The sequence below is a fragment of the Barbus barbus genome, assembly GCF_936440315.1.
Source record: "Barbus barbus genome assembly, chromosome: 30".
NCBI classification, from domain to species: Eukaryota; Metazoa; Chordata; class Actinopteri; order Cypriniformes; family Cyprinidae; genus Barbus; species Barbus barbus.
This window is the reverse complement of record NC_136758.1, coordinates 11,029,936-11,043,421: the sequence shown is the minus strand read 5'-3', so window position 1 is coordinate 11,043,421 and position 13,486 is coordinate 11,029,936. Positions and strand designations below refer to the sequence as shown.

At 37.6% G+C, this 13,486-nt stretch overlaps 1 protein-coding gene across 1 annotated transcript in view; it reads right to left on the bottom strand.

Moving 5' to 3' along the window:
• LOC306850612 (unconventional myosin-VI) overlaps positions 1–13,486 on the bottom strand; it is a 56,141-nt gene that overhangs the window by 38,569 nt on the left and 4,086 nt on the right. Inside the window, exons 2-6 of the mRNA XM_079386327.1 lie at positions 4,700–4,841; positions 2,305–2,374; positions 2,107–2,180; positions 540–669; positions 272–377 (exon numbers count right to left, since the gene is read on the bottom strand). Coding sequence (XP_079242453.1) covers positions 272–377; positions 540–669; positions 2,107–2,180; positions 2,305–2,374; positions 4,700–4,816 — 497 coding nt within the window. The 5' untranslated portion in view covers positions 4,817–4,841. The remainder of the gene's footprint in view (positions 1–271; positions 378–539; positions 670–2,106; positions 2,181–2,304; positions 2,375–4,699; positions 4,842–13,486) is intronic.

Below are 13,486 nucleotides of genomic sequence, written 5' to 3'. Positions count from 1 at the left end.
TCCTTACCATTTACATTACTGAGCACTGCAACATGAAATCAAGTCACAAAAATGAAAACCACAGTTTTTTTTTGTTTTGTTTCGTAGGCACCATAATATTTATTTTTATAATTATAATTATAATGTCTCAAAATTACATTATATCTACATTGCATTATTTATTATGTCTAAAAAGAAATATCATCCTAATTTCACCACCCCTGCCAGGTATAGCAAAACCGACTAGATTTGGACCATGCATAGTCATTCCATGAATAGACAGTTATCATACCTGAGAACAAACTTTGTGTTTTCTGTTTTTCCAGCACCCGATTCTCCAGACACAATGATGGACTGACTCATCTTCAGAACTCTCATGTCTCTATAGGCTTTGTCCGCTGAGACAGAGACAGAGAGAGAAAGAGAGAGACAGAAGTTTGTTAAAATTGCTGTCAACACTGTAGCTAATCAAAAAAAAAAAAAAAAAAAAGCTACAAAAGAAAGTCTTAGAACGGAATCCTCAAGTGTCCTATTAGACAGATATTCATGTGCCCACTCACCAATAGCATAGACATGAGGAGGAAGTGTCCCCAAAGAACGTCCCTGATAGCTCTTAATGGTCTCTGGGGAATAGAGTTTAGGGATGTCGAAATACGGGTTCACAGCAATCAGGATGTTAGCCACAGATGTCTGAAATAAAACACACACATGATCAGAGAAGATTTAAACGTTCATTGTTATGTGTGTGATTTTGTACTTGCAGTCTTCCATATTTTGGACAAACCGATCAGTGGTTGAAGTACCAACAATAGTTTTAACCGCTGTCTTTAAAAGCCTCATGCTTTCAGGTTAGCTGTGTGGAGCGTCGCTACCTAACCGGACCTAATTAAGTGCATTGGGCAACTTGATAGCGTCTGGGCAGGATTAGCTGGGTCATCTGAGACGTGCAGTCACACTAGGGCAGGGCCTGGACCGTCTCCTGACAGGCTCGGGCGCTGTGCTGATGAGCGGACGCTGACAGCGGGACCGCCGTCTTCTCAGATGAGAGGCTAATAAGGGCTACTGGAGCACGACAATAACATGCCCATCAGCTCCATACCTGCAGGCATGCCTGCCAATGAGATCTACGGAATTTAGCGTGAATCTGGAAGCCCTACACTGCCCCAAGGTGATTGTTAAGCAAAATATTTGAATGCATCATGCATTTTTTTTATATTTAATGCCCAAAATCTGTTAAAATTTAAAGTGTAGTTTCATTAGAAGAAGCTTTAATTAGTTAGGAAGTCAATTTGTTATACATATTCAAGTTATGGGTGTAATTTAAATGCTTAGCTTAACATGCAGAGACTACATATGTATAGGGGTGTGCTCAAAATATCGATTCTTAGATGCATACCGATATAATAAAAAAAGATACAGTATCGATATTCTAGCCCTTAGTATCGATACTCCGCCCGGCCATTAGGGGGCGCAGCGGCGCCCGCGAGTTTCAAAAAAACTCATGGAAAATGTTAAAGCAAGATGTAGCATTTAAGTGATTTCATAGTGAAATATGTTATGGCAGTACATGGTGTCACAAAAAAGAATTATAAGAAGATTTAATAAGAAGTTAAGAATAATAAGAAGAAGATTTTGTGCTTGTGTGAGCTCAGACTGTACCCTTGGAAAGTTAAATGTTGACTTGTGGTAATTTCCAGATTAATACAATTTGTGTACAATTAATCAGAGCACTTAAAGTTGCAAATATTTAAGCAAAATGCACTTTGTTATAATGCACTTTTGTTTTCAATAAATTGAAGAAAAATGCAGAGTTCTGTTTGTTGAGTAAATGTGTTCAGCATTAACTAATTGGCTCTGGCCCATGTATTTTTATTGAATCGTATCGAATCGTGTCACATCGTATCAAATCGTATCGAGACAGCTCTGTATCGAGGTACGTATCGAATCGTGACCTGTGTATCGAGGTATGTATCGTATCGCCAGGTTCTCCAAGGTATACAGCCCTACATATGTAGGTTCTGTGGTGCTTTAAAAACTTCAAACTGTTAATTTATTGCATAGTTTTGGCCTTGGAAAAGGGCACAGAAGTGATGGAAAACAAAAATTGAGAACAGGAATTTGACTTACATAGATCAAGTCTTTGCTGTAACGGACACGGACGTTGTTCAGAAGAGTGGCCTCATTTAAATACATAAGAGAACCTGGAAGTAAATATATAAACATGTAAATAAATATATCCCAAGTAAATTTGAGAATATCATCATAAGCTTAACTATTTTACGTGATGCTAATGGCTGATGCACCCCAACTAAGTTATAAACTTACAGTTGTCTTCAACATGTTTGTTCACATCGTCCTCAGCAGGAAAGACCTGATTGATGGGAGCCAGGAACGTCTGCAAAGTCAAAATGAGCATTGAACTTTGTGACATCTGGCCAAATGAAAAACCTGGCCTAACAACAACTGCCTACATTGACCCATTTCACTATTTATCCATATTATTAAAAGCACACAGCATTTACAACCACACAGAAGATTAATGGGACAAAAAACAAGTAGATGATGGCAGCCGTTTGTTCCCTCATTTCCGTCTCTGTCTGGTTACTTTCAGCAAGGTGTAAAGCTATAAACACTCAAGGTCTTCATACATTACGACTGAGTAAATGACACCGAAGAGCGGTGCTAGGTCAGCCATGATTGATTGTGTCTAATGGCGGCCATAATGCAGAGAAGAAACAGTAAAGTCATGTTAATGTGAAAGGTGAGAACATAAGCTGCGAAATCCATTACATGACACATTATAAGACACCCAAAACTGCCCATCACACCGCTGCGTTATTCAGAGGGAGATGAGACAGGTTGACCTTTCCCAGAAAACCCATCTCATCCCTGCTGACTTTCCTGCTTTACATTATTCTACTCCCTCACTTTTATATAAGCCATTTACATTAGGAAAGTTATTATCTGCCTCAATGTCATAGATATCACCTACCTCTTTGACCTAAAAACACACACAACCTTGATATATTCAAGTGGGAACGTATCACGCATTGTTCACCTTTGTTTAATAAAAGATAATGTGCCAATGACAAATAAGAGAGTTAATGATAATGAAAATAAAACCTGTAGCTTTAAACAGTTCTTAGAAATATGATCTTTGAATTCATGTTGGTTTCATATGGTTCTGAAAAATTTCTAAGAAATGTTATGATTTTTTTTTTTATTAAAATGTGCCATTTAAAAATCATTTATTTCAGGTAAAAATATTATAAATCCTATTAATTTCTTTAAAGAATTATATTTTCAAACATTTTTGAGGAGTTGCACCACATGACATTTTACAACTGACTTTGAAAATATCTTCTTTTTTTTGCCATTCTTTTGACAGCGACTTACTGACCTTGACACATAGTTATAAGGATTTGCAGGCATCCTATCTATATTATTTCCTGTTCTGTTCTTTTGTGTGCATGTGTCTGCATGTTGGCTTCAACACATGACTTAGTTTCAAATATTAACATCACCATGAACTCAAAATGGACTATTATTTTTATGGAATATTGCAGTGTTTATTATAGACTACATGATTTATCCGTGCACATTTCTACCCCCCCCCCCCCCCCCCCCCCCCCCCCCTCCCCTTTCATTTGCCCTTGTAATCTTTAATCAAGATGACTTCCCATCCCCTTTGCACTGACATCTCTTCTCTGGTGACATGTGCTCCAGCACAAGGGAAGGAACAATAATCAGTTCCCTCCAGCAATCTGTCACTCACATGAGATCACAGCAATTAGCAAATGACAACAATCTAATCGATTCCTCATGGACAAAACAAAGTCCCTCCCTACATTTTTTCTTTTTCAATAAGTTGTTTCACTATATAGCAAGAAAAGATCATCGCAAATGTTGCTTCATGCCAACTTTAATAAGCAAGTTGTATCATTTATTATTATTAAATAAGAAAAAAAATATACATAACTAATATAAGCTTAAGATGTTATTTCATGAACCTCTTGCATATTTTAAGTTATCGCATGTACAGTATGAATTGTATTTCAGAATAAATTAATAGATCCATTAAAAATGGATGCCACATCATGAATTATAGTTCCTAAAGATGAACCCTAACCCTTGCACCACTTTTAGACAAGAGATATTACATTATTTAGTTCTTGTGAGAATGTCCTCGCAAGGTGATTTTGTCAGGTATTTCATTTTCAGAAATATCACACACACTGCTATAGTCTCTAAGGGAGCGTGTAAGCAGCTGAGACACAGGTGGCTTTTTTTTTGTCTAATGAACCTACCCTGAGTGTAACGTGACCCGCACACCTGCAGCAGGTAGAGCTCATTACTAATTCAAAGCCCCTGCAAGTGACACCCTTACATGGCACAGCACTATTCCACCTACACATGTTCTCACATTTTACCTATTGCTCAGATACCTGGAGGCCTTTTATACACATCATGAGGTTAATCAAGCATGTGGTGGGAAAAACTCAGTACGTCAGCAGAAACGCTGATCACATGGTCGCCTGAGGTACTCTGGTCTCAGTGGATGGATAGGGCATTAAAGGTGCTTAGCAACTAAGCTAAGTTTTCCCTCGTATGAACACATGAGGCATGACAATATGGCATAAAATCAATGGCTGCCACCGGCTTGGTCACTGGTTAAATGCTAACAGGATGCCTTTCAAGGGCAGTAAAGGTGTCGTCTTACCTTTCCTCTCTGATTGAGAAGCTCTATGGTGAGCGCATCCGTACCGATGTCCACTATCATGCCCAGCTGGAACCCTTCGGCTGGGTGGGGCGCCCACACAGGCTTCCCATCCTCCATTGCACTCCACAACTACACCACAGCCCTGGAAGACAAACACACACACACACACATTTAAACACTGACTTGATTGGCAGTATGCAAATCTTGTCCAACAGAAAAGTAATTGTTTTGTTTAACACAAACCATGTGACTGTAAACAAAATGTCTTTCAGAAGGCTGCAAGTGGAGGCTGACAAGGTCATCTCCAGTACAGATGATGGTAATGAAAATAACAAAACAACTTGTTAAATTAGCCACTTCAAAGTCTTGATATGCATAATGTACAAATGCACACTGAAACTAGATCTCTGAAGACAATATGAGTGGAGCTTTCTCATGCAAATCTCGCTGCCTCAATGTTACAGTGGTTGCAAGAGAATTGTTAGCGTGTTGTGGGAGGTTGCTAGGTCATTCCTAGGGTGCTGTGGTTACAATGGCATTGTTAAGCCCTCTTTCTACGATTTCCAACATTTGTATACGATTTTGCGTTTTGCCCCCCAGTAATGGCAGATTGTGCAGAACTTTTATATTGCCCATGTAGCCAATATTACTCTCCATTAGGGGTGGGCGATATACCGGTAGAAGTTTGTCAACCAGTAGAGATTTTGGACTATCGCCATTATCACAGTTATGTACTCACGTCATGTTGCGGTGCACCATGGTCACAAAAATGTACTGTTTGTACTTTTTTTTTACACTGCGGCTTAAAAACAAATGATTTTAAGCGGTTTAAATGCAAACAACAGTGCTATGTATGCGCACGTGCTTTCTATGAGGGAAGTCGTGGCCTAATGGTTAGAGAGTCGGACTTGTAATCCGAAGGTTGCGGGTTCGAGTCTCCGGCCGGCAGGGATTGTAGGTGGGGAGAGTGAATGTCCAGCGCTCCCTCCACCCTCAATACCACGACTGAGGTGCCCTTGAGCAAGGCACCGAACCCCCAACTGCTCCCCGGGCGCTGCAGCATAAAATGGCTGCCCACTGCTCCGGGTGTATGTTCACGGTGTGTGTGTGTTCACTGCTGTGTGTGTGCACGTTGGATGGGTTAAATGCACGAATTCCGAGTATGGGTCACCATACTTGGCTGAATGTCACTTCACTCACTCATGAGACTGTTTCTGAGCAGCGCACACATGAATCCGCTGCTCAGCGCGCATTAATATTTTTGTTGCTTTACTGGCCTTGAACAGTTAATAACACACACCTATATGTATGAAAATGCCCGTCTTTGCAAGTTTCATAGTAAACACAGTCATTTAGGTCTTAAGTGAAAGTAAAAAGCTGAAAAAGACAATGAATGTGTAGCAGTTGGATCTGGATGTTCGGTCTTAAAGGGGAAGCTGCCTATTATTCCTCCTGTCTGTTATTCATGTTAATTAAACAAGAGTGAGAGAAAATCTCTCACTGCTCTTGACTAAATCACTTTTGTAACTTTAATAAGAAATTTAATTTACACAGTGAAAACTAATATACAATGTTTTTGATTAATTTATACAATGCATGTAGCATTTATTTATTGTAGTTTTTGTCCGGTTTCTTGTAATTACTTACTTATCTTCAATGAGCTTGAGTTTTTCCTCTTTTTTTAGGCTTGTATTTTTGTGATATTGACACTGGTGACAAGAATTAAGAAAATTCTAGTATCAAAAACTTTGACCATAAAAACCTTATTAAAAGCAAAAATAACTATATCGTTATCATAATATAAAATTACTTATATCGTGATATAAGATTTTGGTCCCATATCGCCCACCCATAATTCTCTCTTTATATCCATCATGGTACAATAAATAAATACACTGTAAAAAAAAAAAAAAAAAGGTTGAGCCAACTTAAAATTTTAAGGCAACCAGCTTCAGCAGAGTTTTCTCAACTTGTTGTTTTAAGTTTATACAACAAAAAGTTGAGAATCTCCTACAAAAATAAGTTGAGAGAACTCAAAAATCTGCTGAAGCTGGTTGCCTTAAACTTTTAAGTTGGCTCAACTTTTTTCTTTTTTTACAGTGTCTGAAAGAAAAACATGGCAGGTTTACTATGGATAAACAACGTAAATGATCATGTATTAATTATATCTGACATAATTATTATAATCGCCAATTTTATACTTATGTATTTGACACTTTAAAGGTGGGGACACACCAAGCCGACGGTCGGCCGTTGGCTAAGGTCGGGCCGACGGCGACTAGTTTGTTTGGCGTGTTCCACTCGTCGGCTCTCGTCGGGCTCACGTTGGCGGCAGTTTGCCCGATTCAACATGTTAAATCGGCGTCGGGGCCGTTGGCGAGAGGGAGAACTCTGATTGGATGTTCAGTTTAGCAAACGAGTCAGTGCCCGAGAATTACAGCGAAAGTGATGAAAATGAGCACGTAAATGAACGCAGTACAGACAGAAGGCTGTTTAAATGTTGCGTGATCTTTCCCAATCATTCTAATACGTGAATGTTTTTATAACAACATGAGTGCTTAAAATGATTTTTATCAACATTACTAATTACTAACATTACGAAGTTATCAACATTACTAATATTCAAAATGGTAAGCAAGTGCTGATTTGTTTACGTTTCATTTATCTGCGTTTATCTCATATATCTTTGTTTTGGTTTCTCCTTTTGAATGACGAATATAAACTATTGATAGCTGCTGATATATAGACCGTTAATTCCTCTCACGCATGCGCAGAACGCGTGTTAGTTTGCCGTCAGCTGTAGTCTGTGCGGTGTGTTCGAGCGCAGCTTTTTGGTCCGACGCTGCCGACACGAGGCAACAACACCGTCGGCTTTCGTCGCCGTTAGTTCTTTGAAGTCGGCTTGGTGTGTCCCGGCCTTAAGACAAACCTATGACCATTGCTAGTGCCATTCTCTACTGTTGCAGCTACAGGAAGGCTACAGAAATAGTGTTAGAGAATTAAGATTTTAGTTCAAAAGTGTTGGTAATTCTCACCTCACACTTGCGGTTTTGATTAAAATACATCACATCCTGTTAGGTGGTCACATACAGTCTTAGCAGCAAAACTTGAACTATTTCAATGCATCCAAAGCTTAAATCGAAATCAAAAAATTCTGCATAAGCATTCGGTCAGAACATAACAAAGCTCCCATACTAATCCTCACTGAAAAAGAATAACTTCTGTTCTGTCATTTGTTGGAGATGAAAAGCACAGCTTTAGTGCTTTCTGAGTGGTTGGAATTGCTAGGGTGTTTTGTGTGGTTGCTAGGCCTTTTCGGTAGTTGTTTGCTGGCCTAAATCAATGCTTAAGTTTCATAGAAGTACTCAGATTTCATCACGTCATGCAATTTTACTGACCGGATGTCTACTGAATCATGAAAATACCAAGTGTAAACACCCTCCAAGATGCATGCAAGAAAATATCAATCTGATCACTCAAACTTTAAACTCAAGAGGTGCTTGAGACATATTGAAGACCCAGTTCAAGCAATTGGAAAGGCATCTGGCTATTCAGGCCACATATGCTAACTTTAGGCTACTCTTTTAAAAGTGAATTAAGTCAGCATATGGAACTCTAGGATCCCCACAATCAATAAAGAGAGCCCTTACACAAAGTGTATGGGAATTTTTCTCCTTTTTTAATCATCTGCAAGTTGGAAATCATGCAGTGTGTTTGAATTCCATACTCTAGTACAATATTAATTGTGATGCCTGCCTCAGCAAACATATGGTCTGACTGGTCTCATATTATTACTAAATGTAAAAATGTGTTCTTTTATGCCATCTAATGATGTTTTGGAAAATTATGCCATTCTCAGACAAATGTGCTATCTACTGTGACTGTGGTTCAAGGACTTGTCATTTCAACAATAGTTCTGTTGAGGAAGTTTAGTCTCCTGGGTTGTTGCTCCATGTGTTTTTTCAATGATCTTGTTAGTCCCTTCAGGTATGGGCTTATCCTGTAATAGCAGATTGACGCTTCGGCTCTCTGAGCCATCTTTATCTGCACAGACTCTCCTCTTGAGAGAACAGTTGGTGGTCCTATCTGATCTCACTCTGATCCTACAATAAACCATAGACTTCTTACAGTGTTCAGTGTAATTCCCTATTAAGATCAGGTGATTTACCTGAAGCACTGGATCACATCCGTTAAGATCCACGATATCCACTGAGGGCCGCAGACTGCAGGACCTGTAACTGAACTGCTGTCAGAGTCTACAAAAGTAATAACGGCTAATCACAAGGGCGTGACTTGACGACAAGCATACAGCACTGACTTTACATCAAAGACGTCTGCTGTGTGAGTGAGGTAGGACGTGATAACCACTCCAGGTTTGGTCCAGGGCAACATTTCCCATTCTCTGGCACTCTGATGATGGCCTGGTCCCAAGAGTTCCCCACAGCGCAATTATCAATTGTCAAGCATGCTAACTAACCTCATTATATGCTCAGAAGCGTATGTGTGCCAATCAGTCGAGTCTCACATGAGTCTTTTGAAAGGAACAAAGACTTGGCATTGGCATCTGGCACGTTACTTCTCACATAATGATCGATTCTGTGCTGGATCAGTCTTGGGAAAATTAAATGTCTGATGTGATGTACTAAAACATAATCTCTTGATTATGTTCATCTTTGTAATGTCTTTTTAACATGTACTCATAATGTAAACATATTTGTGGAGCAGCTATAACTGGCACTAAACCTTTTGCCAATTAATTTCCTTGACCTTTCCATGACTAATGGATAAGTTTTTTTTTTTTTAAAAGACTTTTTATGTAGACTGGACACACAAAGAGTATTATATATATATACATAAGCATAACTATGTAGATATTTTTTTCTTCATGTTTGTTTAAGATCTATTCATTTTTAGAAATCAAAAGATCATATTCAAGTCAAGAAATCACAATTAAAGAACAGAAATACTAATAATAATGAAATAAAATCATTTATAAAACATACTTATTTAAAAGCCACCTTTACAAACACTTTCATAACTATTTTCATTGAGGTGTTGTGAAACAACATTTGTGAATTCCTTTCCAACTTGAGAGCCATTTGAGTGAATAACTAATATTGTTTTTGTTGCTGTTTTTTTTTTGTTTTTTTTTAAAGCTACCATCTGATCAGGCTGATTTCTCATTGATACATGCTATAACATCCAAACTTTAACACAGTAACACGCTATTTATCAGATGTGACCCTAATATGAGCCATCCACTGCAGTGGAAAAGAGAAATTTGAAAGTACTCAAAGACTAAATGAGTCCAAAGTTCATGTGGCACAATGCCCTTCACTTGGATTTTTAAACAAGATATAATAAGAGCCAGCAGCTATATACAGTATTATTGTTCCCATGGTTAATTATTGTGGCTACCAGATAATGATGTAAACTGGAAAGAGAAGAAGGCTTCGTTGAAAATACCTGAGAGACATTGAGTCAAGTGATATGGAGATGAAAGAGAAAGTGAACATAGGACCTTTAAACCAAAATTGCATATTAGCAACACATAAATATTGGTTCAAAAAAAAAAAAAAAAAAAAGCAAACAGCATGCATTTCACTATAAAATAAAAATTAAATATAAAATAAAATGGCTACATATTCACTAATGAACACACAAGTCCTTTCAAAGAAAACTTGGCAATGCAAGCCTGGCTGAGATACAATCTTTTCCACAAGAATCAACAGATCCAAAATAACAACAAAACTGTGAGAACAAAACACTCTACGTCCACATTACTGTGATAGTCAACAACAGACATTTCTTTTCCCACATTTTTTTGTCTCATTGCTCCTTCATCAAATAAACATCCATCTATCTGAAGCTACATGTTTACAGAGAGACGGTCATAGAGAAATGAGTAATTGCACATATTTATGTGCATGCTGATGGCAGCAGTACAGACGTTGTCATAGGCAACGGTTTGGGGTCAAAGGGCTGTGAGAGTTTCCTGTAGCAAACATACTGTATCCCTCCCCTTTCTTCCTCTGCGCCTGCTCTCTTTATAGCCAGAGGATATGGAAAACAGGACGCAACAGGATGCAAAGAGGCCAGTGTCGATGGGACTTCCAAAGCCAACATTTTCCTGTGCTTTTGCTTCTATAAATATTCAAATGAGTGTTTTATGCAAGAAAAGTTTTTTTATGCAAAAAATGAATCAAGCCAAATGTTACTAGTTGGTATGCAGGTTTCCAGTTTGTAATTAAAACTATTATGCTACTATAACATCAAAATCCTGCTAATGTTTAATTTATGAAAGCCATTACTTTGATGATCAGTTAAAATACATTTTGTGTAATTGTGTGTCCTAAGCAGGGGTGGGAGGACATTTCTTCTTTGTACAAAGGCATGGATATCATTTATAGAAATACAGGCCAGCTGTGAGTGAGTGAGTGTTTTTTCCTATCAGGGTCATTCCATGAAACAGATTCCTTTTCCATTTTAAATGTTTAAATAAATGAAATTAAATTTTTAAAAATCTAGCCTTTATTGCTAGAATGTACAAAATGTAAAAAATAATAATAATTAAGTAGAAAAATAAATACAAGAAAAATAAAACCAATATGTACTGGTAATGTACTGGTAATTTTCTGCCAGGATATTATCTAGCAATTTTATGGACATTTCTGCTAGCCCTAAAAGTGCAAAATTCAAAATACAAGTAAAACACCAGTAAAAAATTATATTAATGTAGTACATTGTCCCCTTTTTTTCTTTACATTATATATTAGGGGTGTAACAGTATATCATGATTCGTGTTTGATACACAATATGATGCTAAAACAAAGCCAAAATAATACAGTAAGTTAATATGGTAAAACATTTTTTTATTTTTGTGTGTGTATATATATATATATATATATATATATACAGTATATCACTGATTCTTGAAATAAGTGACAAAACATGTCCCCCATCAAAATGTTACAATTTACCTTAAAAAACAATAAATTGTTTCATTTAAAAAGGCTTTAAAAGTTGCATATGAAAGACTTGTGTATGTTTAGACCCTTAGTTTTGTGTATATTTATATTGTTTCATAGTAATTTTATAAAATACCGGCACTGTACTATGAAAGCCCATGCAAATGAACTCGTCCTCTGTAGAGGTCACAGTATAAAACTGCAAAAAAAAAGGGTTTTAAAATGCCCAAAAGGCACAAATATGAATATGAGGTTAATTGGATGGCTTAATAAAATATCACAAAATACTTAAAGTGAACATTGCATTATTTTATACATTAACAACAGCCTTTCAAAATCTGTCATCAATTCATGTCAACTCCGTCAGATATTTTTCAAATTTGAAATAAATCAGGCATATTTTGGCCCCCTTTGACTTCTTTCTGTTGATGGATGCAGCAGTCCAACACATGGTCTCGTAAGTTTTCCATTTTTTTAAATATTCAGCAAACAAGTTGAAATCCCTGTGGTCACAGCTTTTATGTGTCAACACTGTCTTCAAAGTAGGGATGACTTTAATCAAGAATTTTGAAATAAAAGTTGGTATTTTGGTTTAGTTTAGTGGCAGCTGGCAACTGAGGAAAATCAAAATGGCTACCATCTATTAGACATGATTAAGTTGAAAAAACATGTTGTTTTGTCAACTCCGTCAGACGTCAACTCCGTCAGATATTTTGTCTGACGGTGTTGACATGTAAGCTGACGGACTGGAAAAGTGCTCCAAAATACTCATTAAGTAATGTATAACAACTACATAACATGATAATATGATCTAAGTATACATGTTGATTGACTTAAAATATCTTAATATATTTTATCTGTACTGTAGGCAGACATGGCTAGACCAAAACTGTCAGTGGAGGAGCAAAGAAAAAGAAACAGAGAGTACCAGATAAAAATGAGAGAAAGAGTTAACAGTGACCCAGAAAGCAGATGAGACCAGTTAGAAAAGGAGAGACAGAGATGGAAGGACAGGGTCCAAAACAAAACAGTAAAACAAATAGGAGAATTAGGACCAAGAGCAAAGAGGCACCGCAGAAAGTATTGGAGGAAAGCAAAGAAAAGGTCCAGAGCTATGCAGAATAGACGGCTAAATGAAATAGACACCCCACCAGAAAGTCCTCTGGACCAGACTGATAAGGAGCCTACTTCAAGCAGGCGTGCTCTTGCAGCTGAGAGGGAGAGGAGAAAAACCAGGAAAAGACACGCAAGGGAGATAAAAGCATTGAAAGAAAAGGTTAAGAAATTAACAAAAGAGCGACACAAACTAAGAAAGCAGGAATGGTGGAAGAAAAAGGCTCAAATAGAAAAGTCAAATGTCAAACTAAAAGATAAAACAATTGTAGATTCTCTACGAACAGAAACAGAGAGGATGATAACGGGAAGCCAACTTCGGAACCTCAACATTAGGAGATCTCTTCTTTTCCACAATGTTCTCTGCCAAGAGCTGAGAAGGAATAATACAAATCCTGTGGCACAGAGACGAGCCGTTGAAAAATCAGGTCACAGACAACTGGCATTATCAGGCAAGGTTCTAAAGAAGTATCGGCTTCTTCATAGGCTTTGCCAGTTTGGTGTTAGCTACAAGTTAATGAATGACAAAAAACAGACGACACATAAGAAGGCAACATATCTCCAACGTATAAGCCAGACTGTTAAGGAGTTCATTGTAAACTCATCTCGCATGACAACAGATAAAACAGACACCATCACCAGGAAAAAGATGAAACATCAAAGGATGATTTTAACAGACTCAATGCTGAACTCCATAGTGACTTTC